General features: G+C 57.6%; 2 protein-coding genes across 6 annotated transcripts; one reads left to right on the top strand and one right to left on the bottom strand.

The window, feature by feature from the left end:
* Window positions 1-1,441: 1,441 nt before the first annotated feature.
* Window positions 1,442-14,293, bottom strand: IKBKG (inhibitor of nuclear factor kappa B kinase regulatory subunit gamma). 4 transcript variants are annotated; one of them, XM_029929789.1, is made up of 5 exons: window positions 10,360-10,752; window positions 10,069-10,220; window positions 6,486-6,687; window positions 3,226-3,437; window positions 1,442-3,115 (listed from the first exon to the last, which is right to left on the bottom strand). In XM_029929789.1, the coding sequence occupies exons 3-5, from the start codon at window positions 6,670-6,672 to the stop codon at window positions 2,915-2,917; spliced, it is 600 nt and encodes a 199-aa protein (XP_029785649.1). In that variant the 5' UTR covers window positions 6,673-6,687; window positions 10,069-10,220; window positions 10,360-10,752; the 3' UTR covers window positions 1,442-2,914. The 4 variants fall into 4 exon arrangements, with proteins under 4 accessions (XP_029785649.1, XP_029785646.1, XP_029785650.1 ...); XM_029929786.1 differs by lacking the exons at window positions 10,069-10,220; window positions 10,360-10,752 and adding an exon at window positions 14,085-14,293; XM_029929790.1 differs by lacking the exon at window positions 10,069-10,220 and having other exon boundaries at window positions 10,360-10,754.
* G6PD (glucose-6-phosphate dehydrogenase) lies at window positions 10,520-22,940 on the top strand. 2 transcript variants are annotated; one of them, XM_029929785.1, is made up of 13 exons: window positions 10,520-10,728; window positions 11,604-11,731; window positions 18,067-18,104; window positions 18,187-18,295; window positions 18,943-19,160; window positions 20,108-20,266; window positions 20,368-20,493; window positions 20,769-20,862; window positions 21,186-21,372; window positions 21,507-21,742; window positions 21,834-21,910; window positions 21,994-22,086; window positions 22,180-22,940. In XM_029929785.1, the coding sequence occupies exons 2-13, from the start codon at window positions 11,612-11,614 to the stop codon at window positions 22,268-22,270; spliced, it is 1,548 nt and encodes a 515-aa protein (XP_029785645.1). In that variant the 5' UTR covers window positions 10,520-10,728; window positions 11,604-11,611; the 3' UTR covers window positions 22,271-22,940. The 2 variants fall into 2 exon arrangements, with proteins under 2 accessions (XP_029785645.1, XP_029785644.1); XM_029929784.1 differs by lacking the exon at window positions 10,520-10,728 and adding an exon at window positions 10,886-11,009.
* The last annotated feature ends 1,141 nt before the right edge of the window (window positions 22,941-24,081 follow it).

The raw sequence follows: 24,081 nt of genomic DNA, 5'->3' as shown, positions 1-24,081 counted from the left end.
CCCACAAATGGAGAGATCATGACCTAAAGTGAAATCAGTCAGACACTTACCCGACTGAGCCACCCACTTTATTACTTCTGCAAAAACCCTATTTCCAAATCACATTCTGAGGCAAAGAGTTTAGGATGGGGACATCTGTTTTGGGGGGACACAATTCAACCCATAATACCCCCTACCCTCTACAATCTACACAAAACCACATAATGTCTCACATTAGCACAGCAGCCCCCACAGTCCCTGTCACACTCAAGTCAAAGCCCAAATCCTTCCATTGACCCCAGGAAGCCCACAAAACCAGCCCGAACCATGACCTTCCCACCCACGCCTCAGCCACTTCCAAGCAGCCTCAGCCATGTTTGCCTGTTTGATATTCCCTGAAAACGACAGGCGTGCCCCTGCCTCAGGACCTTTGCACATGCCCCCCCAAAACATGCTTTCCCCAGAAAGCCACATGGCTCAGCCCCTCACTGTGTTTTCGTCCTTACTAGAAAGCACCTCAGTGAAGGTCTCCCCACTGAACAATACAAATGCACCCACCACCGGGTCTGTCACATCCATGTCTTCACTTGGATATCTAGTAGTGCTCTCAAGACTAACCTCTGTTAAACCGTACCCATGATGGTCCCCAAAAGCCAGTTCCCCCCACAGCCCTCCTTACTGTCAGCCGATGGCAAACCTGTCCTCCAGCTCGCAGGACAGAAACCTCGGAGTCCCTCTGGACACCTGTGGCTCACGGTTCACATCTAACGCATCAGGAAACCCTGTTAAAATGTGTCCCACAATCTGTGTGATGACGAGCAATTAACATGGACTGCTTCGGGGAGGCCAGCGGTCCTGCGGTTCTGTCTTTTCTAAGCCGCCTCTCACAGATGTGCACTGCAATACTTACAGGTGAAATCATACAGTGTCTGGAATTTGCTTCAAACTACTGGGGAAGCCGCTAGGTATCTACCCGATAATGAAAACACATGTGCACAGCCCAACGTCCATGGCAGCGCCATGGGGGCACCTGGCTGGCTCAGTCAGAGTTTGTGAATTGGAGCCCCACACTGGGTGCAGAAATCACTTAAAGAAATAAAACTTAAAGTAAAAAAGAAATACACAGCAGCATGACTCACAACAGCTAGAGTGGAAATGAGCCAAATGTCCATGAACTGATGGAAAAACAAAGCGTGGTATTTGCGGATGCCAGGAGGTTACTCAGCCATGAAAGGGAATGACACGCTCGTCCATGCTACAACGTGGATGGGCCTGGAAAAACCACTGTGCTGAGTGGAGGCGACCAGAGGTGAGGGGCACGCAATACCCAGCACAGGCCATCCCTGGACAGAGGGCCGCCTGGAGGGGCCAGGCGCTGGGGAGAGGAGCAAACTATTGTGGAAGTAGAGAGTTCTGCCACTGCACAGGTTCACTAAATATATCACTAGAATCTATACTCTAAAAGGGTGACTTTTACAACATGTGAATTTTATCTCAATAAACCCGTTAAAAAGTTCCATCGTATTATTCTATTGGCTTCTCCAGTGAGGGACACTCAGGTTGTGCCAGGTTTTGTTCAATGTACATGAGCTTGTCAAAGCTGCCAGACTCGTCGGCTGACGGACAGGGCTAGGTGGGTCCTGGCCCTGCCGAGACACTGGTACCCCATCACGGGAGCCGGGGCAGGTGGGCGGGGACTCCCGGGGCCACATGGACGGAGGCCCCGAAGGCCCTGAGCAGACAGCACGGAGCACATCTGTTTGAGGCTGTAATGGGCTGAATGGTGGCCCCCGATAGGTCCTGACCCCCAGGACCTATGAATAGGACCTGATTTGCAGATGCAATCAGGTTATGATGAAGCCGTACTGGAGGAGGTGGGGGAGGAGATCCAAGGACTGCTGAGAACTACAAAAGAAATCAGCACAAAATGACTTTGACTCCATCCGAAGCTCTGCACTCAGAGCCCTGAACAAACTTTAACACGACTCCTAACAGCCAAGGGCCACGACCCTGAGGGGCCCGGCCCCGCGACGGCACACCCCCTAGGAAAGCTTAGCATGGCCCCAAGATGGCCTATGTCGGCCTCCGGCAGCTCTAGACCCCCACCTCTGCTCGCTGGGAGCATTTCCTAAGAGGCCTCCAATTGTGAATCCTTTCTCAGTCCTGTTGAAATGCCTACGTACCTCCCACAGCCCAGGACAGTCTTTCTCAAGGACTCAAGAACCATACCTTGGAAATGGGCTCGTCGCGAAGGACAGGGCCTCAGAATGCCAGGCTCTGTGCAGGGCACAGTGCTAACGTCTGTAACTGCCGGCGAGCCTCACGCGTTTGTGAATTTTCACTCGAGCCCCGGCTCACTCCCCCTCCACCCCCTCGCTCTAGGTCACCAGTCACCTCTACAAATCATGATGGAGTTCAACTCATCCCCCTGCCGTCAGTAATTACCAACACGACCTGTTCTCAGTGCTGAAACTGTCCAGCTGTATGTCTCTCTGGAGGAGAGACACACGGACACCGGGAGAAGGGGAGGGGACCACGGCGACAGAGGTGGAGCGATGTGTCTACAGGCCACAGAAGACACCAGTCCCGCCCAGACCTTGCTCTTGCACTTCTGGCCTCCAGGACTGGGAGGCTGTACATTTCTGTTTCTTAGAACCACACAGTTTGTGACCCTTGTCACGGCAGCCCCAGGAACCTGGCACACTTCCCTGAGGGCCCTGCCGGGCGACTACGCCAGGAGTGTAATAATTCCTGGGGGGGAGGGGGCGGGGGGGCCCGGCTTCACATCTGGGAGGCAGAGACTGAGGATTCGAGGTCGGCCGTGTGGAAGCCCCGGGCCCACAGGACTGACCCCCACTAAAGTCCCCCGACACCAGCGCTCAGGGAAGCTTCCCCGGCGGTGTCCCACCCCCCGCCCCACGCGCGACGTCACGGGTCACCGCAGGACCACACGGCCCCACGACCCCGCCGGCCAGGGACCTGGAAGCTCACTGCCGGTGTCTCCCGGACCCTGCCCTACGCCCCTTTTGTCCTCGCTGATTCCAGCCTGGATCCTCTCACTGTCGTTAGCCGTGTCAGCCAAACCGCGAGTACGACGGCCCTGCTGCGTTCCGGGCCCGCCTGGGGAGGCATCGAGCTTTTAAAAGAAAAAAAAAAACGCCCCCTGGGAACGCTGGCGTCCCTGTGGTTTGCAGACCACAGGTGGCTGGTGTCACAGACCCCTGGGGAGCCCCCCTCCCCCGCTACCTTCTGGCATCTCTTCAGATGTTCCACCTCCTGCAGGGCCTGCTCCTTCTGCCTCCTCAGGTCGAGCTTCTCCAGGCTCAGTCTCTCCACCAGCCTCCTGGCCTCCTGGAATCTCTGCGCGAGGAACTCCTTCTCCTTCCTCTGGCTGCCTCGGAAACGCTGCAGCTCCTCGCAGCGCTCCCGAAGCATCTGATTGCTCTGCCGGATGGCATCTGGTGGCAGAGGAGACAGCGGAGCCGTGAGACCAGGCGGACGGCCCGTCATGGCACCCGCCCCACATGCGGCCTCTTGCACAGAGATGCCTTTGAAATGGTTCCTTTTATTTCGCGTCACACTTTCAGAATCAATGACACTGATGACAAGCATCTCAATTTCTCCAAAAAGACACTAAACACATCAACTTCAATCGAAAGTGTGTGCCAAAAACCATGAGAGACTCTTGAATACTGAGAACAAACATAGGGCTGATGGGGGAGGGGGAGGGGAGAAGGGAGGTGATGGGCATGGATGAGGGCACTTGTGGGAAGGAGCACTGGGTGTTACACAGAAACCAACTTGACAATAAACTGTAAAAGAAAAAAAAAAAACACGTGCCAAATGCCACGGTATTTGTAGGTGACCCGAGCTCATTTGTACCTGCCCATCTGTATGGTGGCCAGGTCAGAGGCATGCCTGCCCTGCAGTGCTCAGTCACGGTCTTGCCCTCGGACTCCGGGAAGGCCGCCGGGGGAAACTGCCCGGGCCACTGTGGCTGCAGCCCAGAAGGGGGCCAGGCCTGCGGGTGGCCTCCCTGAGCCTTGCCGTCCTCATGTGCATGTTCGACACGGATAACCACACCCACCGCACAGGATGGGGGGGCGGATGTCAAACAAAAACCTGAAGCGCCCAGGGCACAATAAACACGCAGGAAACAGCCAGCCCCCCTCTGACCGTCCAAAGGATGAGCGTGTGCAAAGGCCAGGCAGTCAGCGGAGACTGTGGAAAGGAGAGCCACACATCCACGGACACCCCAGGCAGAAGAAGACCACCAAGGGGTGACAAAACTGATCAGTGACATGTGAAGGTTCTATCAAGTACAGAACCGTATAAGATAGGAACAGGCAATAGCTTCCCGTCAACCTCTGCTGAAAACCTTTGGCCAGCTAACTAGTGCCTCCTGATGGAACGTTCTGAGCCCGGCTCCAGAGCCACCTCGTGCCCTCTCCTGTCCCCACATGACTACCCTACGGAGCCTCCAGCCTCATTCACCAACCTGCACCCATTGCAATCCTGCTCGGTTCCCCACCTAAGGCTCAACTCATATGCAACTTCTTTTTCTACTGAGGTGAAATTCATATAACATCAATTTCATCATTTTAACTGCTTTATCTTTTTGGTTTTTATTTTTTAATGCTTTTTATTTATTTTTGAGGGACAGAGAGAGTGCGAGCAGGGGAGGGTCACAGAGACAGGGACACAGAGAATCTGAAGCAGGCTCCAGGCTCTGAGTTAGCTGTCAGCACAGAGCCTGACGCGGGGCTCAAACCTACGAACCGTGAGATCATGACCTGGGCCGAAGTCAGACGCTTAACCGACTGAGCCACCCAAGCGCCCCTAATTATCTTAAAGTATACAGTCATTAGTAGCTTCCATGTATTCACAAAGCTATGCACCCATCACCTCTAGCTAGTTCCAGAACATTTCCAGGCCCTCCCAAAAAGAACCTGTACTGACTGGCAATCCCTTTCCCATTGCCCCCAGCCTCTGGCATCCACTTCTCTGTTCCTCTCTCTGCATCCGCCCCTCCCAGACAAGACACGTAAATGCAACTTCTTCCAGGACATTTCCCCCCCAACATTCCAAGGGAAGTCTGTGTCCTCACCCTGCCCCCTCATCCTTAGATACAATCACGGGCATCTTTGGGGAGCAGATACCTTCAGGGCCCTGGGGGTTGGACCCAGGACCTGACACAGAGCACCCACTTAATGGGAACGTGCAGAGGTGGCGCCATGTGCAGCCAACGTCCTGAACAACCGCAGGTCAGGTGCAGAGAAGGAGGCCGTGTAGCTTCAAGGTCTCTACCTGCTACTAAAGCCCGAGTTCCGTGGGTGGGGGGCTACTAGTGCCATAATCCCTCTACAGCCAGCCTGACAGACTCACCCCCAACTTCCTCTTGCCAGAGCACCCTCCTGGGAACCAGCAGAGGCCACGCGTAGCTGTGGCAGATGAGCTGTCTCCCCATGCCCAACCTGGCTGCCCGCTCTATGTGACCCCAACACAGCAAGGCATTCGACAACATTAGGGACAATGTTTGCTGTGATAACTGGTGGAGTGCTAGTGGCATCCAGGGGTCGACGCCAGGGATGCTGCAGAAACCTGATCACAGCAGGACGGCCCCTCGGCCCCTCTGCAACGTCTAAGCGCAATTACAGGTGGCGGGGGAAGGAGGGGAGCAGGTGCTGTCACACAGGCGGGCAGAAATGCGCCCCACCCAAGGGCGGCCACCCTGCCTGAGAAGCAAAGTGCCAGGCCCTGGGACCTGGAGAAGCTGCCGCCCCCCCCCGCCCCGTGTAAGTGAGGACATGGCAGGTGAGCAGGTGAGGGCGGTGATGAAGACAGGAACAGCCTGGGGTAACACCCCGCACCAGCGGGACCAGAAATCCCCAAATCCCCTTTCCCAAAGCAGCACGCAGGCCCTTCCCACGGTAGCCCATGCCCCCTTCCCCGGGGCAAGCCACGCCTCGTTCCCAGATCAGTCCACGCCCCTTCCCAGGACAGGCCACGCCCCCTTCCGAAAGCAGGTCACGCCCCCTTCCTGGGAGCCGCTCGGCCATTCCCAGGCCATTCCCAGGGTAGCCCGTGCTTCATGATGGATCAGGATCAGACAGAAAAGTTTGGCCACGTTGGCCCAACTTGGGACAACTCGGAACGGTGGCTCCTGCTCCAGAGCTCCCAGTAGGGTCAACCTGCACCGCTGTCCAGCTTCTCCTCGTGCCCACCCGTTTCTTCTCTGTCCTTCCCTTTTCTTCCCCAGGATTAGTCCTATGTATGTGCACTCTAAATAAACGTTCTGCACGTTAATCTATACCTGAGTCCGTTTCCAGGGAATTCCCACCTGAAACAAAAAGGGAGGGGGGCCGAGTCTGAATCACTAGCTGCTCAGGTGTCCCCCCACCCCAGACCCAGTAAAGGCAGAGGCACAGGTGAGGGGACTAAGCCTCCCCCACCAACGGGGCGGGCACCTCTGACACGTTACTCCGCACACCTGCTATCCTCCTCACCTCGAAGCTCTTGATTCTCCTCCAGACAGCGTTGGAAGGTCTCAGGAGTGCCCTGCTCAGAAGGTAGGTGGGGCATAGCCGGCTTCCCCAGAGAAAGCTCTTCACCCAGCACGTCCTGGTCCCCTGCCGGGCCGCCGCTGGGCTGCACCATCTCACACAGCTGACTCTTCCAGGGGGGCCTGTTCATCCAACAAGTGAGGGTCTGGAAGAGCAAGGCAGCAGAGGTGTCACAAGAGGGAGTGAGGTCCGTGCAGGAGTTCCACACTCTCGGCGGCGCGCCCGGCGCTTTATCAAGTGTAACAGGACGCCACAAGGGGCTTTTCAGTCTAAGACGGGGCACATACTTTCATTCCAAAGGGCGGTGCAGACCCACACATGGGATTTGAAAGGCCGTGGTTCAGCTGATAGCTGTGTAGCACCTATCTCCAGGCTGTAAGCTGAAATTTAGAATTTAGGGGTGTCTGGGTGGATCAGTTGAGCGTCAGACTCTTGGTTTCACCTCAGGTCATGATCTCAAGGTTCAGGAGTTCGAGACCACTAACAGCATGGAGCCTGCCTGGGAGTCTCTCCCTCTCTGCCCCTCCCCGGAGAGTGGAAATTAGGGAGAGGATCATTTTTGTAGGGAGGTGTCAGTGTGCGGTGAATCCTGCACTGCACACACCTCCGAGCAGGAGTGAAGGGTGTTGGCCCCTTACCTAGCAGAGTGGGTTGAGTGATAGTGGAACATAGCAAGATACGTCCATGTTCTGACTTTATTTGGAAAAGGGGCTTTCTGTAGATGTAAGTAAGTGAAGGATCTTGAGATAAGATCGTCCTGGATTAGAGTGGCCTTAAATCCAATGACAAATGTCCTTATAAGAGACAGAAAAGGAGAGACATGGACATAGAAAAGGCCACACCACCACAAAGGCAGAGTGATGTGGCCACGAGCCAAGGAATGCCTGGAAGAGGTAAGAAGGATCGTCCCCTGGAGCTTGCAGAGGGAGTGTGGCCCCACAGACCCCAATTCCACAGCAGTGGCCTCCAGAGCTGGGAGACAACAAATGCCTGTTGTCCTAACCACTTGCCTCGTGGCCATCTCTCACAGCAGCTCTGGCTAGTTAGGCCATGGAGTAAGGGGAGGGGGGTTCAAGGACACTGCTCAGGCCCTCATGAGTGTTCCCTGGGGCTGAGGGCTAGAAGGAGACATCGGTGTCTGCCGCGCACTGAGGAATCTGAAGGCGGGAGCAGGCTGAGCTGCGCACACTGTCCCGTGGGCCAGACGAGTCGGCCACGTGGGGCAGCACCAGCCTAGAGCCCTGATAAGTTCTGCCCAAGGAGATGGACCACCTGGAGGAGGAAGCCAATCCCAGTACAAGTTTCCAGGAGCAGGCGTGTGCCAAGAGAGGATGGCTTTGACACCGAATCAACTATTACACTGCTACTGCTCCCCAGGACGCCCCGCTGAGCCGTGCACCTGCAGGACCTGATGAGCCGCTGGTCCTTCCCTCAGCTTTCAGAAAAGCCCGCCCTCCTGGTTCTCCTCCTACCTCACTGGCTGCTCCAGCTCAGACTCTTTCACTGTCCCGCCGTGATGCCCTGTTCCAGGGCCTCTTCTCTAACTTCAGTCACCTCAGGATAGGGTTCACTCAGCCTCTCAGCTCCAACCCCACGCTCTTGCTGACGACGCCCAAACCCAACATCTCCACGCAGGTATCTAGTAGTGCTCTCAAGACTAACCTCTGTTAAACTGTACCCACGATGGTCCCCAAAAGCCAGTTCCCCCCACAGCCCTCCTTACTGTCAGCCGATGGCAAACCCGTCCTCCAGCTCGCAGGACAGAAACCTCGGAGTCCCTCTGGACACCTGTGGCTCACGGCTCACATCTAACGCATCAGGAAACCCTGTTAAAATGTATCCCACAATCTGTGTGATGACACCAAGCAATTAATGGTCACTATTTTAGGTGTGACAGTGGTATTGTGTCTGTTTTTTAATCCTTTCTTAGAGATGCATGCTGAAAGACTTACAGGCAAAATAATACAGTGTCTGGAATTCTAGGTATCTATCTCCCCAGGAGAAACGGAAATACGTGTACACACGCAAATGCTCACAGCAGGTTTACTCACAATAGCCAAAGAGTGAAAATGACCCAAATGTCTGTCAACTGATGAGTAAACAATTCACATGCCAAAAACTGGACAAGTCTTGCAAACATTACACTAAGGGAAGCAACTCACAAAAGACCACATATCGTGTGATTCCATTTATGGGAAATGTCCAGAACAGGCAAATCCATAGGGAAAGAAAGATGGCTAGATGCTTAAGAGCTAGGAGATATGGGGTGATGAAGGGGATAGCTAACAAGGTGCAGGGGTTTTCTGGAGTCATGAAAATGTTCTGGAATGAGAGTGGTGATGGTTGCACAACTCGATATACTAAAATTGTCTCAATAAAGCCATTATTGAAAATAACGATGATGAGAAATGCGTGTGAGAAGTATGAATTAAACAAAAGTAGCCATGGGGCGCCGGGGGGGGGGGCTCAGTCAGATGAGCGCCCGCCGGACCTCGGCTCAGGTTATGATCTCACAGATTGTGAGTTCGTGCCCCACATCAGGTTCTGTGCTGACAGCTCGGAGCCTGGAGCCTGCTTCCGACTCCATATCTCTTCCTCTCTCGAACTCTCCCCCACTTGTATTCTGTCACTGTCTCTCAAAAATTAATAAACGTAAAAATAAAAAAGCCTAAACAAAAGGAGCCATGAGTTGACAACTGTCAAAGCTGGGAGGTAACTACATGGGATTTACTCTACTATTCTTTCTGCTTTTGTACATCTTCGAAATTTTTCATAATAAAATGCTTCAAAGCACCACCAGCTCTCATCTGGATTACTGCGATAACCCCCTAAAAGGCCACCCTCTTCTACCCCTTGTCCCCTATCATTTGTTCTCCCCACAGGGGCCAGAGTGGCCTAACAGGGAATTCTGATCATATCCCTCGTCTTCTCTGTTCCCTACTACAGTTCCTCATTGTTCTCCGTGTAAAAGCCAAGGTCCCTGAAACAGCCTCCAAAGCCCTGAACTATCTGGTGCCTCACTGCTTCCTCTCCAAGTGTTCTCCCTTCCCTCACTCTACTCCAGCTATGGCGGCCTCCACGCCGTTCCTCGAACATGACAGGATGGCTCATCCATACCCCAAGTCACAGAAATGGTTTGAAGTCAGGTAGACATTAGTCGTTTTTGCAAAGTGAGGCACATGAAGTAAGATTCGTAGCTGCCGCGAACTATATTTGAGGCCTTTTAAAAGAACTTAACCTCCAATGCAGTCAAGTTTGATGAACAGAAAATGTCTCGGAACTAGAAGAGTCACCCACGAAACAGGGGTGTGGTCAGACTCAGCGGCGGCGGGAGAGGCGGAAACAGTCCCGCTCGCCACCAAGGTAACCTGGCCCCTGCATCGGCCCGCCCCAGCCGGTGAGCTATAAGCAGGCAGCAGAAATGGGCCGGGACCCAAAAGGAAGAGGAAGCCTGCATGTCCGGGGAAGTCTCGGAGGCAGCGCAACGGCCACCAAAAGTACCCTGTCTTCGGGAAGAGGACCACACCTGTCAGCGGAGTCGGTCCGACGTGAGAAGAGCAAGAACGGCGAGCCGCGAGCACTCCTCGGACCCCGGCGCTCCGAGAAAGTCCGGGTCCTGCGGTCACCCTTCCCTTCTCCCGCTGCCGAAATCCACACTTCCGGCTTCTGGTGCCGTAGCTGTGAGATCCGGAAGTAAAACACATAAGCCCCGCCCCCTCCCGGTGCCGGCAGAGATGCGGCAGAGGACGCTCCCGAGGGGAACCCGAGCCCGGCAGCCTTGGCAGGCCCACAGGACATTCCCAATGATATACAGCACCTGGTACTTTTCGGGGCATCGCGGCCCACTCTCACCCTCTTCTCTCAGGTGGTGGTCTCCAACCTCCGGGCGCTGGGTCGCCCCGCCCCCGCCAGGGGAGGGCTAATAGGGAGCCTAGTGGCTGCAGAAGGTCCCGCCCTGGAACAGGGTCAAGGAGGTGTGGCCACACGGCCGGCGGAAGTGGACCCCTCCGCCAGGGTGCAGGGCCGCCCGGGACGGGCGAAAAAGCTGAATTTTAGGATTGGTCCGAGCCAGCGACGGGTACGCGGGCGGACGGCACAGAGCTACACGCGGACTCGCGAGGCAACAAGGACGCAGCACAGCGGCGGCAGGGACGGAAGGGGCCACACTGCCGCGCGGCCCGCGCAGGTGCCCAAGGGGCGGGGCAGGCCGAGGGTGGGAGCTTAGCGAGGCGAGAGCGGGGGCGGCCCCCAGCGTGGGATGCGCACGCACCTCCCGGCGCCCGTGCTCCGCCCCGCCCATGGAGGGAGGGGCCCGCTGGGGCCCCGCCCACGCGCGTCGCCTGAGGCCGGTCAGCTCAGCTTAGGCGCCCGCCCCCACTGGTTAAATGAGCCGGCGGGGCACAGCCCCCGGAAACGGCCTGGGATTCAGGGGCTTGGAGCACGGCGTTCGACGGCAGCGAGACGCAGGTAACGTAGTGGCCGGGCGCCACGCCAGCGGCGCAGCGTGCTATGCCGCGAGGCCCTTTGATTTGCTGTGCTTGGGAGCGGAGCCCGAATCGAGAGGGTTTAGCTGGTCCCAAAGTTCCCTGCATCCCTCCGTTGGACTCTTGCGGACAGACAGACCCTGAGAGGGGCGGCGACTTGCCGGTGTCTCCCAGCTTGGCCAGAGGAGCGCTGGAAGCGCACGCCGTCGTCTGCATGGTCTAACATGCTCCGGCTCATTGTGGAGTTTCCGCTGGAGTCTGGGGTGAATTGGCCCTCGGCAGGTTATGCCGCGCTCCGGCAGTTTTCCGTAGCTCCACAGAACTGAGGCTGGAATCTACCGGTGCTTTGAACAATTTTGTAAAGTATGCCATGAAAAAAGTTGCCTGGATAGTCTGGTGGGAGCCCAGAGCCTGCAGTTTGTAAGCCCCCGGCCATCCTGTTCCCCAGCCATTCAGTTGAGTGGTTTCAATAGTCAGGCATCGCTGGTTGAGATCCCAAAGGACCCCTCCAGGAGGGGACCAACTTCTCAATGCTCTCCTGTTCTTGTGCCTTGTTAACGAGCCTTTCTTTAACCAGGGAGCATCATGGCAGAGCAGGTGGCCCTGAGCCGGACCCAGGTGTGCGGGATCCTGCGGGAAGAGCTGTACCAGGGCAATGCCTTCCATCGATCTGATACACATATCTTCATCATCATGGGTGCATCGGTGAGTCCCCCCGCGGGCCCCACATCTTAAAGAGGCTTAGAGTGTGACATTGCCTCAGGTCCCTTCCTGCCGGCTGCCTGGGCTTTCCCAACTCGTTGTAGTGGGGGCTCCAGGGACTTTACTCCCCTGAGCCCACCCTCTTGCTCCTGCCTGTGTGCTACTGTATAGACACACTGCCAGGCACTTCTGAAATCTGTGTGCAGCCATTGACTATAGACCCGTGTCCTGGAGCCAGAGGTTCTTGGAGACTGTCTGGTTGGAGTTCTTCCTTCACAGGGAAAACTGAGCTGCAAACAGGGGAGGCTATTCATTTTGGATGTTTTTCCCACCTCTTTGTGACTCGAGAAATGTCACACAGTTCGTTCCAAAAGCAGGATCTGGCTTGAGCTCCACCTTGTCTCTACCACAAGTTTCCAGCGGGGGGCGGGGGGGACACTCTGTCCAACCCCAGGCCATCGTATCACCTGTGGAACTGCCATTTTGGTCGAAAAGGTCAAAGGCAGAGGTATAGGATGTGAACTGGACATGATGGAGGGTGGGGTGCCTAGTGGAGCCGTGACCCCCCCCCCCAAATTAAAGCGCCCCACCGGGTGGCAAGGTGAGCTGCTGGGGTTTCATCTTCAAGTAAAAGCGATCTCTTTTCGCTTTCCTCCTGGGCAAGACCAAGCACCTGCTGACCGTTTCTGCCAGTAACCGTACAATCTCCAGCAGGAATTCTAACAAAGTAGACACATCGTCTCTCTATCCTCCCGTGTCAAGGTCTCCTTAGCTCTGGAAGAACTTGGTTCTTTGTTCGTGTATCGTGCGCAGAGCCTCTCCTTGCCAGCTTCTGTGACTCTAATCAGAACTCAGACAGGGAGGGCAGAACACAGCGCTGCGGGGGAAGGGGAGGGCTCCGCCGGAGGTGGGGGAGGACAAGCCACCCCAAGCACTGTCCTCTGACCGCATATCCCCAAGAGTAGGGGGGATCCAGGAATGTGGGGTGGCGGGGAGCAGCCCTGGTCTCTACCCTGGCCCCAGCACGTTCTCCCTGGAGGAGCCACAGACCTCCACACCTAGGACTCTGACCATTACACTCTTCTTTCAAGAAACAGGTTGGAGCAGAAAGCTGCTCAGGATCCTCCCCCCCACACACACCCCTCCCGTCACAGGAGGCCCAGCAGCGGCCCCAGGCCGCAGTAAGCGGCTCATGTCTGCAGGCTCTAACCTCCCAGATGCTTTATTGAGAGCATCCAAGCTTGCTGTGTGACCGGCAAGGGTCTTTCCTCTCTGAACCTCAGCGTTTCTACATAGCAAACGAGGGCTTTTGAAACAGATGCCGAGGGACCTGGAGACGGGCTGATTCCCTGGCTCCTCACTGCCTTCGCCTGTGGCCAGCTTGGGGTTGGGCAACTTTTTTTGCAACTGGTCGGGTTCCCCTTTGCTCTCCTCTGCCTGAGAGCAACATCCAGAGGCTTCCAGAGCGAAAACGGGAAGTGCTACTACAGCAGAGTGGGGTGGGGGAGTACCCCTCGACCTGAGTTGTTTCGCCCGCCCTCCTGCCCAAGGGGACTGGGGTCAGGGAGTGGAGGTGGCCTCCTGCGCACGAGCAGCATCTAGAACAACTCCCACTGCCTGATGCCTGCCCTCTCCCTGTAACCTGCTATTCCAGGAAGACAGCAAGTGCCATGCTCATTTGCCCATCGCATCAAAGCCGGGTGCCTTCTCTGCAGTATCGTGAACACGGGCCCTGCCTTCTTCGTGTGACCAAGGGGAGTTAGTGGCCAAATTAGAGCTCGCAGTGGCACGTGTGACGGAAAACAGAAAGAGGCGCTTGCATCCCCAGCCACCTCCAGCACCCAGGTCCCATGGGGAGGGCCTTCAGAGTGAGGTTTGCAGCGCCACGGCCGGGGAGCATTCCGTGCAAAGAGAGGAGCAGGTGCAGAGCCCCCAGCGGCCAGCAGGTGCCCCAGGGCAGGCTGAGCGCACGGGGTCACCCTCTGTCCCCCCTTCCTCACCTGCTTACCCACCCTCTCGCTCTCATGCCCAGCTTCCTTCCCAGGAGCACCCTGGTCCTGGCTCACAGAGTTACCCAATAGACTTTGAGCTGTTGTCTCTCTCCAGTGTGGTCACTCACCCCCCTGCTCAGGACTCCTACACCTGGAAAGGAGTGCAGGTACTTACTGTACCTGTCTGGAAACCTCTGGAATGAAAGCAACAAGTCTCTCTTTATAGGCCAGTGGTGGAGGGGACCTTGGGCCTAGCAGGTCACAGCCTCCCCCAGCTCATAGGACCTCTGACAGGCCAGCAGACTCTTCCCCCGCAGAGGACAGAGGACAGAGAAAGGGAAGGAGGGGCGGGAGAAGGGGCGCACCTGTGCAGATGGGGCTTGCTGAGAACCCTGCAGCGAGCCCCTCACCTCTCTGGGCCTCGGTCTCCCCACCTGGACTGCAAGCGCCATGGACTTGATGGGTGTTCGAGCCAATATGGGCACGATGCCAATATGCAAGGGATGATCCGGAGGCCCCAGCCCATGGTCTGGGGACATTTCTGAGCTGCTTTCCTCCTCGGATCGATCGGATTCTTGCTGTGTCATGATGACCTTGGCACTTCCCCAAAGGCCCGATGATTCATGAGTCCCAGGGTGTAGGAGGGAGGCCCTTTTGTTGGTTTTGTGGCCAAGCCTACCTCGGCAGCCCTCAGGTTCTCCCCGGCCGTCAGGAGCCAGCTGGGCCCCAGCCAGGGCCCAGCCTTAGCCACAGGAGGCCAGGCAAATCCTTGACCCAGGTGACCCTCGGGGGACCTGGGTGGCCCACCCCTACCGGGGTAAAATCCTCTCAGCCTGTGCTGCTCTCTCCCCCGTAAAATCCTCACACACAGATGTCGGCAGCGGCCTTGTGACACTAGAAGTCGAGGTCAAGCTTGGGCGGAGACACACAGGTGGTGGCCTAAGTCCCTTTGCTCCAGCAGGGACAGGTGGCAGTATCTGGGGGATCTTAACGAGGGCCCACTTCTCTTGTGAAGTCCCCACGGGTCCCGGGGCAGCTCTTTCCCCACTGTGGTCCTCAGGTAAAATGAGCGGGTTGGGTAAGACTTGAGGCTTCCAGCTCTATTTCACCCAGAGTCCCTGTGATCCCCCTCCCCCACTTCCAGCACGCGTGGATTTGGTCAGCGTCTTCCCACGTTCCTTCCTACAAAGGTATCTGGTCTAGGCCAGTGGGGAGGACGGGTACCTCCCCTCCCCGTGAGGAGGAGCAGCCGCCAGGACCCCTGCCACTGTCTTGTGTCCTACCTCACCTCTCCCATGGATGACGTGGAGTCCAGCAGGCCTCTGGTCACAGGGACTGAGCTGAACACGGCAAGCAGGTTCCGTGGCTGGTTAATCCCAAGGGGAGCAGCAGGAACAAACAGCTTAGGGTGTTGGGCACTGTGACTCAGCAGACAGGAGACTAGTCCCCTGCCACCGGTCCATTGCCCACAGCCTGTCCCGATTCTTGTCAGCCTATTGGAATTTGATCGTAAGCAAACATTACCCGCCACAGGGAAGGTTGGGAGGTGTTTGTGGGCCATGGTTCTGGTTATTTCTCCTGGGGGCTGGTCCTCAGCAAGCCAGTTGTCTCTGGAGCACACAGACCTGAAGTGACCTGAGCAGAGTTCCCCCCATCCCCCAGCCGCACCGATGGCTCACTGTGCGGAGTGCCGTGGTGGGGGCTGCTGGGCTCACTTCCAGGCTGGGGGTTGGAGTAGGACCTTGAAGGACCAGCGACAGAAGCTGTCTGAAGGTGGCGGTTACAACAGGGCCCCACACCAGATTCTCTGGGTGATCCATTGCAAACGGTTAGCAGACGTGGGCAGAGGCACCGACACAGGGAACTCTGGTTTGGGAACCTCTGACTTTGGGAGTTTGGGGTCCCAGTAGAGCCTGGAAATGACCCAGGCAGATAACAGACACTTGCCTGTGTGGGTTCGGTGCTCAATAAAGTCTGGGCAAGAACAGACACTCGGGGTGGTCCTGGCCGCTGGTCTCAAGCGGGGTTAGCGAGGCCAGAACTGCTTCGGTTCTGGCCACATGCCTCCAATTCGCAGCTGTTCGTGGAAGTGAATTTATCCAGTAGTTACATTGCTTCTAAAAGGTAATTTCGCACAGAACACACAGGTCCTTATCCCTGGAGTTCGTTTCTCTGCTTGCGGCAAGTCCAGCATGCCTCCGCCCGGCTCCCTGGCTCCCCAGTGATCAGTGATGCTTGGCGGAGCTTGGGTCCCTGCCTGGGGCCCATCCCGCGTCTAATTGTAGGGCGCGTAGATAAAAGGGCTCCCTGCTCCTCTGTTCTTGCAGAGCCCATGACCATTCTTGCCCCTTCCTCTTCCACCTGGACTAGAGAATTCCCTTGTCAGCTTGCAAAATTCACTCCTACTGGAATGGCGACAACAGCAGAACTGGAGCCTGGGGACAGAGAACTGGGCGAGTCTTTCTGGGGAGTCCTCTGTTGAACTTGTGGAATTCACCCTGTTGTGGCTCGAAGTTGCGTTGCTTTCGGCACCCTTTCATTTTGGAAAATCTCACACATCCACAAAGTCGACAGAATGGCGCAATGCATGGCCACTGGCCATTGGCTGGCTCCAGTGACTTTCTGCCCCTTGTGTCACCCCCTCCTCACCCACTGCTTGACTCTAGGATTGAGTTTTGTTTTCAGGATTTTTTTCTTAGACAAACTAAATGTCGACTGAGCCTTCGGGTTGTCTGCAGCCCGGGGCTGCTGCGGGCTGGGATCGCAGCCATGCTAGCGCATGCGGGCGCCCTGGCGTGCGTTTTCCTGACGGCTGATGACGGTGCGCGCAGCTCGCGCCTGTTAGCCGTTTGCTCTCTTCCTTGCGAAGTATCTGGTCGATTCTTAATTGCGTTCGTTTCTTGTTGTAGGAGTAGGTTGTGTCCTCGGGACCACAGGCAGGGCTCGCCATCTCGGTAGAGCCCGCTACAGGTCCTTGTGTCCATTTTGATAGATTGGATTTTTCTAGAAATTTGTTACATCGAAGTTGTCAGACATGGCCTAAGGTTGTTCATAAAAATGCCCTTTTGTGTTTTCCTGGCTGTGGTTTTCTCCTGTTGCGCTCCTAATTCTTGGTGCCTTTTAGAAAAAGTCTTGCCAGAGGGTTGTCTGTTTTTTAGTAGTCCTTTTAAAAACCAACTTTCGGCTTTGTTGATATTTTCTTTTGGCTTGTTTTCCATTTTATTAATTTTAGTTTTATTATTTCCTGCCCTGTAATTTGTTTGGCTTTAAAATTCTGTCAGGGCGCCTGGGTGCCTCAGTGGGTTGAGCATACGAGTGTCGGCTCAGGTTATGGTCTCACAGTTTGCAAATTCGAGCCCACGTTGGGTTTGCTGCTGTCAGTGCAAGGCCCGCTTCAGCTCCTCTGTCCACATCTCTGTGCCCCTCCCCCACTGACACTTTCTCTGTCTCAAAAATAAACTTTTTTTTTTAAGTAAAATAAAATTCTACTGTCTTTTGTCTGACTTCTTAAGTCTGGCACTTAACACTTAGTCCCAAGCTAACGTCAGCATTTCAGGCCATACGTCCTAGGTGTTCTTACTTCTATGGATGTACGGCCATAGCCTTCTAGGTTTGCTACTTCTGTTGGCATTGGGATCTAGAGTTTTCAGGTTTTCTTATTTAGCCTATGGGCTGTTTAGAAGTGGGCTATTTGAAGGGCGCCCAGGGGGCTCAGTCAGTTAAGCATCTGACTTCAGCTCAGGTCATGATCTCACAGTTGGTAGGATCAAGCCCTGCGTCCGGCTCCATTCTGCCCGAGAGGGTGGAGTCTCTCCCTCTCTCTGCCCCTCCTCGACTTGCGCTTTCTCTCTCTCTCAAAATAACTGAACTTTTTTAAAAAGTGAGCTTTTTGAAACTTTTTAATTTTTATTTTAGAGAGAGAGTAAGCCCGTGCAGGTGAGTGAGCAGGGGAGGGCAGAGGGAGACACAGAGACTCCTAAGCAGGCAGCACTCCCAGTGTGGAGTCTGACCCAGGGCTCAATTGCAAGAACATGAGATCACGACCTGAGCCAAGCCCCCCAGGCACCCCTGGAAGTGGGCTCTTTGGCACTTGCACCTGAGACCGAGATGGTCGTCTGTGCAGGCGCGCGGCAGGCGGGTTGATCACGGCACCTCTCGGTGTGAGGTCTGTTCTCCCCGGGGCAGGGTGAGGGGCTCTAGTTCAGCCTCAACTCGCTACATACAGGGGCAAGACAGGTGAGCCCATAGCTGAATGGTGACCCTGGGTGAGCGCCCTGGTCTCCAAGGCAGGAGACCATCTAGGCACTGACCCCAGCTTCTCCTAACCTTGCCTGTTCCCTGCCACAGGGCGACCTGGCCAAGAAGAAGATCTACCCCACCATCTGGTAAGCATGTCCCCCTACTGTCCCGCTGCCCGCAGCCCTCCCCACCCGCCCCGTCCTGGCCGCAGCCGTGCTGTGCCCTCAGGTGGCTGTTCCGGGATGGTCTTCTGCCCGAAGACACCTTCGTCGTGGGCTACGCCCGCTCCCACCTCACGGTGGCCGACATCCGCAAGCAGAGCGAGCCCTTCTTCAAAGTGAGTGGCTTCTGGGGGCTCCTCAAGGGACATGCCCCCTTTCCATCCCATCCCCAGATGTGCTTTCTTCCTTGTACTCCCACTCTCTGGGACACGCCCCCTTGTCCCCTGTCATGGCGGAGGGGCAGGGCCCTGTTAGGAAAATGGCTTGGAGGCGCTCATGCCCTCACGGTGGTCATCCTTGCCTCCGCCCAGGCACCCGCACTGCCCTGTCACAGTGGGGCACAAAACCATGCCAGCCCAAGACCCCTGTTTCCCAGTTCCCTTCCACCCTGGACACACCAGGTCCCCCCTGCTGCGCTCCCCGGGACCAGGAGCTGAGGACGTCTCTTCACCACAAAGATCGTACAGATCTGTCATTTCTCGGCACCCCATAGTTTAGTGTAATGACTTTGGAGAGCGATGTCTCTCCAGTGTGTTCCTCCCAGGTCACAGTTTCCCGGACTCTAACTCCTGTCTTGGGGTACAAGGCCCCCAGGGGTGACCGCTGGACCTCGTCTCCTGCAGTGTTCATGCTGCCTCAGCCTCCCGCTTTGAGCATGCAAAGCTGCCGGAGGGGGTGTACCCAGCGTGGAGCTCGCCCTGCCTGCGGGAGGACATGGGGAGGGCCAGAGAGGGGCCAGCGTCCCTGTCTCCATCTTTCTCAGACCACACCGGAGGAGAAGGCCAAGCTGGAGGAGTTCTTTGCCCGCAACTCATATGTGGCTGGCCAGTATGACAATGCGGCGTCCTACGAGCGCCTCAACAGCCACATGAATGGCCTTCACCAGGGGACACAGACAAACCGCCTCTTTTACTTGGCCTTGCCACCCACAGTCTACGAGGTGGTCACCAAGAACATCCGTGAGACCTGCATGAGCCAGACGTAAGGCTTCTCCTTTGCCCTCCCTGCCTCCCAGGTGTGCCCTGGCCTGGCCTGGCAGTGTCCGGAGCCCCTGGGGCAAATTAGTCTCTGGAGTTGGAAAAAGAGAGTGACCTTTGTTTGTCCTGCAGGTGAATTAGCTCTCCCCAGAAGACAAAAGGGTATAAATGTGGGTGCTTTCTAAATACAGGTGCTTTCTAGTAGCATTTACTGAAATTGCCACCGCAGTTACTTACCCTGGAGATCCTCCTGATGACCTCGTGGTCCATCTTGCTAGAAATGCGGTTTTCCCTGGCAGCTATTCCTACGAAGCCCACAAGGTGGCAGTGTTGCTCCACGCAACTCTTGCAGTTGGTTCCTGTTTTTCCAAGCTTCCTGAGGTCACCTTTATGACCACAAGGTGGCAGCATTGCTCCACCAACGTTTTCCTCTCTGTTCAACAGTAGCTCTGGCAGTCTGGCCTTTTCACAAAGCCGCCTTGCCTTGGTTTTGAATGCAAAATGCCCCGTTAACTGTCTGTGGGAAATAGCAAAGAAGGGGGCCTTTTTTCCTTTTAAAATCCACAGAGACAGCTGTGCCCTTGACATCTGCCCCCCCTGCCCCGCCCCCCCACTAGCTCCCAGACCTGAAGACCCAGTGCGGGGCTGGAGGGGAGCAGGACCTGCCGGATGCAGCACTCTGTAGTCAGCAGCAAGCCAGGCCAGAAGGATTCCGAGGAAGTTTTGCGTGTGGCCTTGGGGTCTGCGGAGGCCAGCTGTCCTCGGGTCTGGGGGCTCTGTGCCAGGGTGGGGCAGGAGGGCTCACCTGACAGAGCTTTATGGGTCACCTAAGAATGCAAAGGGGGAGGGAAGGTTCTGCCTCTCCTCGAGGAAGGGCCCTGGGGATGTTGAGATTCAGGCCCCCGCTCCCCCAGGGTGGGTATGGGGTGACATGGCTCTGGGTTCCCACAGAGGCTGGAACCGTGTCATTGTGGAGAAGCCCTTTGGGAGGGACCTGCAGAGCTCCGACCGGCTGTCCAACCACATCTCATCCCTGTTCCGTGAGGACCAGATCTACCGCATTGACCACTACCTGGGCAAGGAGATGGTGCAGAACCTGATGGTGCTGAGGTGCGGCCGGGGCCGGGTGGGGGGCAGGGAAGGGAGTGCCGGCCCAGCCCACTGCTGCTGTGGGCGATGCAGTGCCACCCCCCACCCCGTGCCTCCTGCAGGTTCGCCAACAGGATCTTCGGCCCCATCTGGAACCGGGACAACATTGCCTGCGTCATCCTCACTTTCAAGGAGCCCTTTGGCACTGAGGGCCGTGGGGGCTACTTCGATGAATTTGGGATCATCCGGTGAGAGCCTGTCACCCTCCCTGTCCTGGGGGCTCCTCCTCCCACCCCAAGGTTCACATTCGTGGGTGGGTGTCTGAGTGGTCAGTGGTGACTGTGAAGTGATGGCTCAGTGTCTCTTTGTTTGACTTGAGGGGACCTCTAGGGGTAACAAGTGTCAGCTTGGCACCAGGAAGCCCCATTAGAGGTGCCCATCGTGGTGGGGAGGGGCTGGGCTGGGCCCACGCCTCCCGCCTGGAAGCCCCTGACCTCAGCCGCGTGCGCGTCTCCCTCCGCAGAGATGTGATGCAGAACCACCTGCTCCAGATGCTGTGTCTGGTGGCCATGGAGAAGCCCGCCTCCACTGACTCGGACGACGTCCGCGACGAGAAGGTGGGTGTAGGCACACCCTCCTGGTCCCTGCCGCCAGCGCCCAGGGCAAGAAACCCAAGACATCGGTCCCAGGACTGACAGGGACTGTCGTGGGACTGCAGGCAGACCTGTGGGCTCTTCAGTGGTCAACCTCTCCCTCAGAACACCGGAGAGCAGGTCTGGGTGGCCTGGAGAGCCCTTGGGTGGGAGGCCACGGCCATGCCCCTCGTCGGGTGAGCACAGCCCTGCAGGAGGACCATGCGGAGGCCACTGCCCTCCGCCCACCGCGTGGCTGCTCCACCCCCGTCCCCAAGGAGCGCCTCTCTTCCCTGGCTCTCTCCCAGGTCAAGGTGTTAAAGTGCATCTCCGAGGTTCGGTCCGAGAACGTGGTCCTGGGCCAGTATGTGGGCAACCCCGGCGGAGACGGGGAGTCCGCTAGAGGGTACCTGGACGACCCCACGGTGCCCCGCGGCTCCACCACTGCCACCTTTGCGGCCGTCGTCCTCTACGTGGAAAACGAGCGGTGGGAAGGTAGGTGGGGCTGGCGGGCCCCCCGCTTCCCCGGCCGGGACCCGCCTGGGGCGGCAGCCTGCGCACATCGGGCGCCCGCCTCACCGCCCGGGCCCACGGCGAGCGGGACCTGAAGCCGGCTCTGTCCCGACCAGGGGTGCCCTTCATCCTGCGCTGCGGCAAAGCCCTGAACGAGCGCAAGGCCGAGGTGCGTCTGCAGTTCCGCGACGTGGCCGGTGACATCTTCCAGCAGCAGTGCAAGCGCAATGAGCTGGTGATCCGTGTGCAGCCCAACGAGGCCGTCTACACCAAGATGATGACCAAGAAGCCCGGCATGTTCTTCAACCCTGAGGAGTCCGAGCTGGACCTGACCTACGGCAACAGATACAAGGTGGGCGAGTGCCCCGGGCGCAGTGGCGGGGCTGCTTGGTGGGCCACCGACCTCAGTACGACACCCCCCTCTCCCCGCCCCCCCAACGCAGAATGTGAAGCTGCCTGACGCCTATGAGCGCCTCATCCTAGACGTGTTTTGTGGGAACCAGATGCACTTCGTGCGCAGGTGAGGGGCGGCCCCGTGCCCGGTCGGGACGGGCTCCCCCGCTGCCCCCCGAAACCCCTCCAAGCCACACCGTGTCCCTGCAGCGACGAGCTTCGGGAAGCCTGGCGGATCTTCACGCCACTGCTGCACGAGATCGAGCGCGAGAAGGCCCAGCCCATCCCCTATGTGTATGGCAGGTGAGGCTCCGGGGCGGGGACGGAAGGATGGGGGTGGCAGGCCCAGGAGCCCAGGGCTCCCTTACATCTCCCCTCTGCCTGTCACTGTCCCAGCCGAGGCCCCGCGGAGGCAGACGAGCTGATGAAGAGAGTGGGCTTCCAGTATGAGGGCACCTACAAGTGGGTGAACCCCCACAAGCTCTGAGCCCTGCCCCCTGGGTCCCTGCCCCCCCCCCACGTGGCCCTGCCTGTCCTTGTTCCTCACACTCGCCCGCCAGCCCGAGCCCACGTCGGGACGGCTTCGGACCATAAGCCTCACATTCCTGGCCCCTGGCCACCCTGCCCACTCTGTGCCGCCTGCCACCCAGGCCTAGCGACATTCCACAAGCACCAGGCACTTGAGACTCGCGCCACAACGGTCCCTGGCTGCCACCGCCCCTTCTAGAGCCAGCTGGTTCTGCAGGAGTGAGCCCCAACAGGAGGAAGTGGCATGGCTTCTACACCAGTCTGGGGCTGCTCCTCCCGGGACAAGAGGGGCGGCGGGCAGGCCTCCAAGAGCCGAGAGCCTTGGCCACTCTACACTCCGCCTGCTGTGAGCAACCTCCTCACAACTGAGGGGAGGGCCCTAGCGCTTTCCCACCTGTCTCAGTGCCACTCGACATTCCTGGTCACCCGCTGGAAGGGACCTCCGTGCCGCCCAGTGGTCCCCTGTGTCGTGGGCCCACCCGAATGGCCCTGCACCCCACCCCGCCCCTCCAACTCCGCACTCCATGGCCCACACACCCACAGGGGGCCCTCTCGCCCCTGGAAAGGCAGAAAGAGCAAGGGGCACGCGCCATCCCAGCCCCCTGCCATTAAATCCACAGACAGACCCACCTGCTCCCTGGCTGTTTCCTTCCTGCCACTCGCAACCACGGAGGAGGGTGCGTGTGCTTGGCGCTTGCCCATTCTTGGCACCTGCTTCCCTCCCTGGTGTGGGCTTGGAGCCTGGGCCTTCTGCCCTGACCCCACGTGTAGTTATGGCCACCTCCTGAGCCCCCCGCATCTGTGCTCTTCCCTGTGCCCTCTCTGTGGGGTTCCATCATGACACCACATACAGGCGTGAGATCAGGTCACGTTGCTTTCCACCTTGCGCCAAACATTTCCGCAGCGCTCGCTGCCCACACGGGCATCCACCGTGTCCACGTCCCCGCCCCAGCTGCTCGCTTGGTGGGATGGCCATGGGCCGCGTCCACACACTGCTGGTCCGTGCAGGCAAGAGGAGTCTGGGCACAGGGAAGCGTGGGGGTGCTGGCGGAGGGCACCTATAACAAGGCCCCATGCGCGGTGGGGTGGGGGGAGTGTGAGACTTTGACCCCATCACAGTCCTGATGCCAGAAGTCTGGCAGAGCTGCACTCCTTCCGAAGACTCTAGGGGCCAACCCCACCTCTTCCACGTGCAGGCAGTGGCCAATATCCGTGCCCTTCCTTGGCTTCTACACAAATCACCCAGCGTCCGTCTGTGTCTCCACCCTTGCCTGGGCTCTGCGCGCATCCTGTGTTCTCTCCTAGTGTGGCAGCCAGACTTCTCTTGATCATGTCTGTAAATACTCGATTTCCAAACAAGGCCGTGGGCAGGGGGGCAGTGAGGGGGACTGTACATCCCTGTACACTCGCAACCAAGTCAGCGGCGCCTGGGGGGGTCCCCGCCCTCTTCCCCAGCTGCTCAGTGAGCCGCAGGGACTCGGCAGGGAGCAGCACTGCAGTCCCCGCACTCGTGGCCTGGGTTCCGCTGGATGCGGCCAACCATAAACAAGCCCGTGACCGAGTGCTGGTGCATTTTCCTGAGGGAACGCAGGGCCCAGGAAATCACCAGGGGACAAAGGTTCCCCTCCATGGGAGGTGAACACCTACCCCGGGGCCACACTGCCTGTTCAGTGTTACAGGAGGGGAAGGCCGCCCCCCAGTTTGACCTGTGCCCTGCTTGGGAGGTAATGAACCAGCCGGAGCTTTTCCCTCCAACAGTCTCGGCCCAAT

This window comes from Suricata suricatta, chromosome X, assembly GCF_006229205.1.
Source record: "Suricata suricatta isolate VVHF042 chromosome X, meerkat_22Aug2017_6uvM2_HiC, whole genome shotgun sequence".
Taxonomy (NCBI): Eukaryota; Metazoa; Chordata; class Mammalia; order Carnivora; family Herpestidae; genus Suricata; species Suricata suricatta.
The sequence above is the reverse complement of the archived record's forward strand: the minus strand, read 5'-3'. Positions and strand labels throughout refer to the sequence as shown.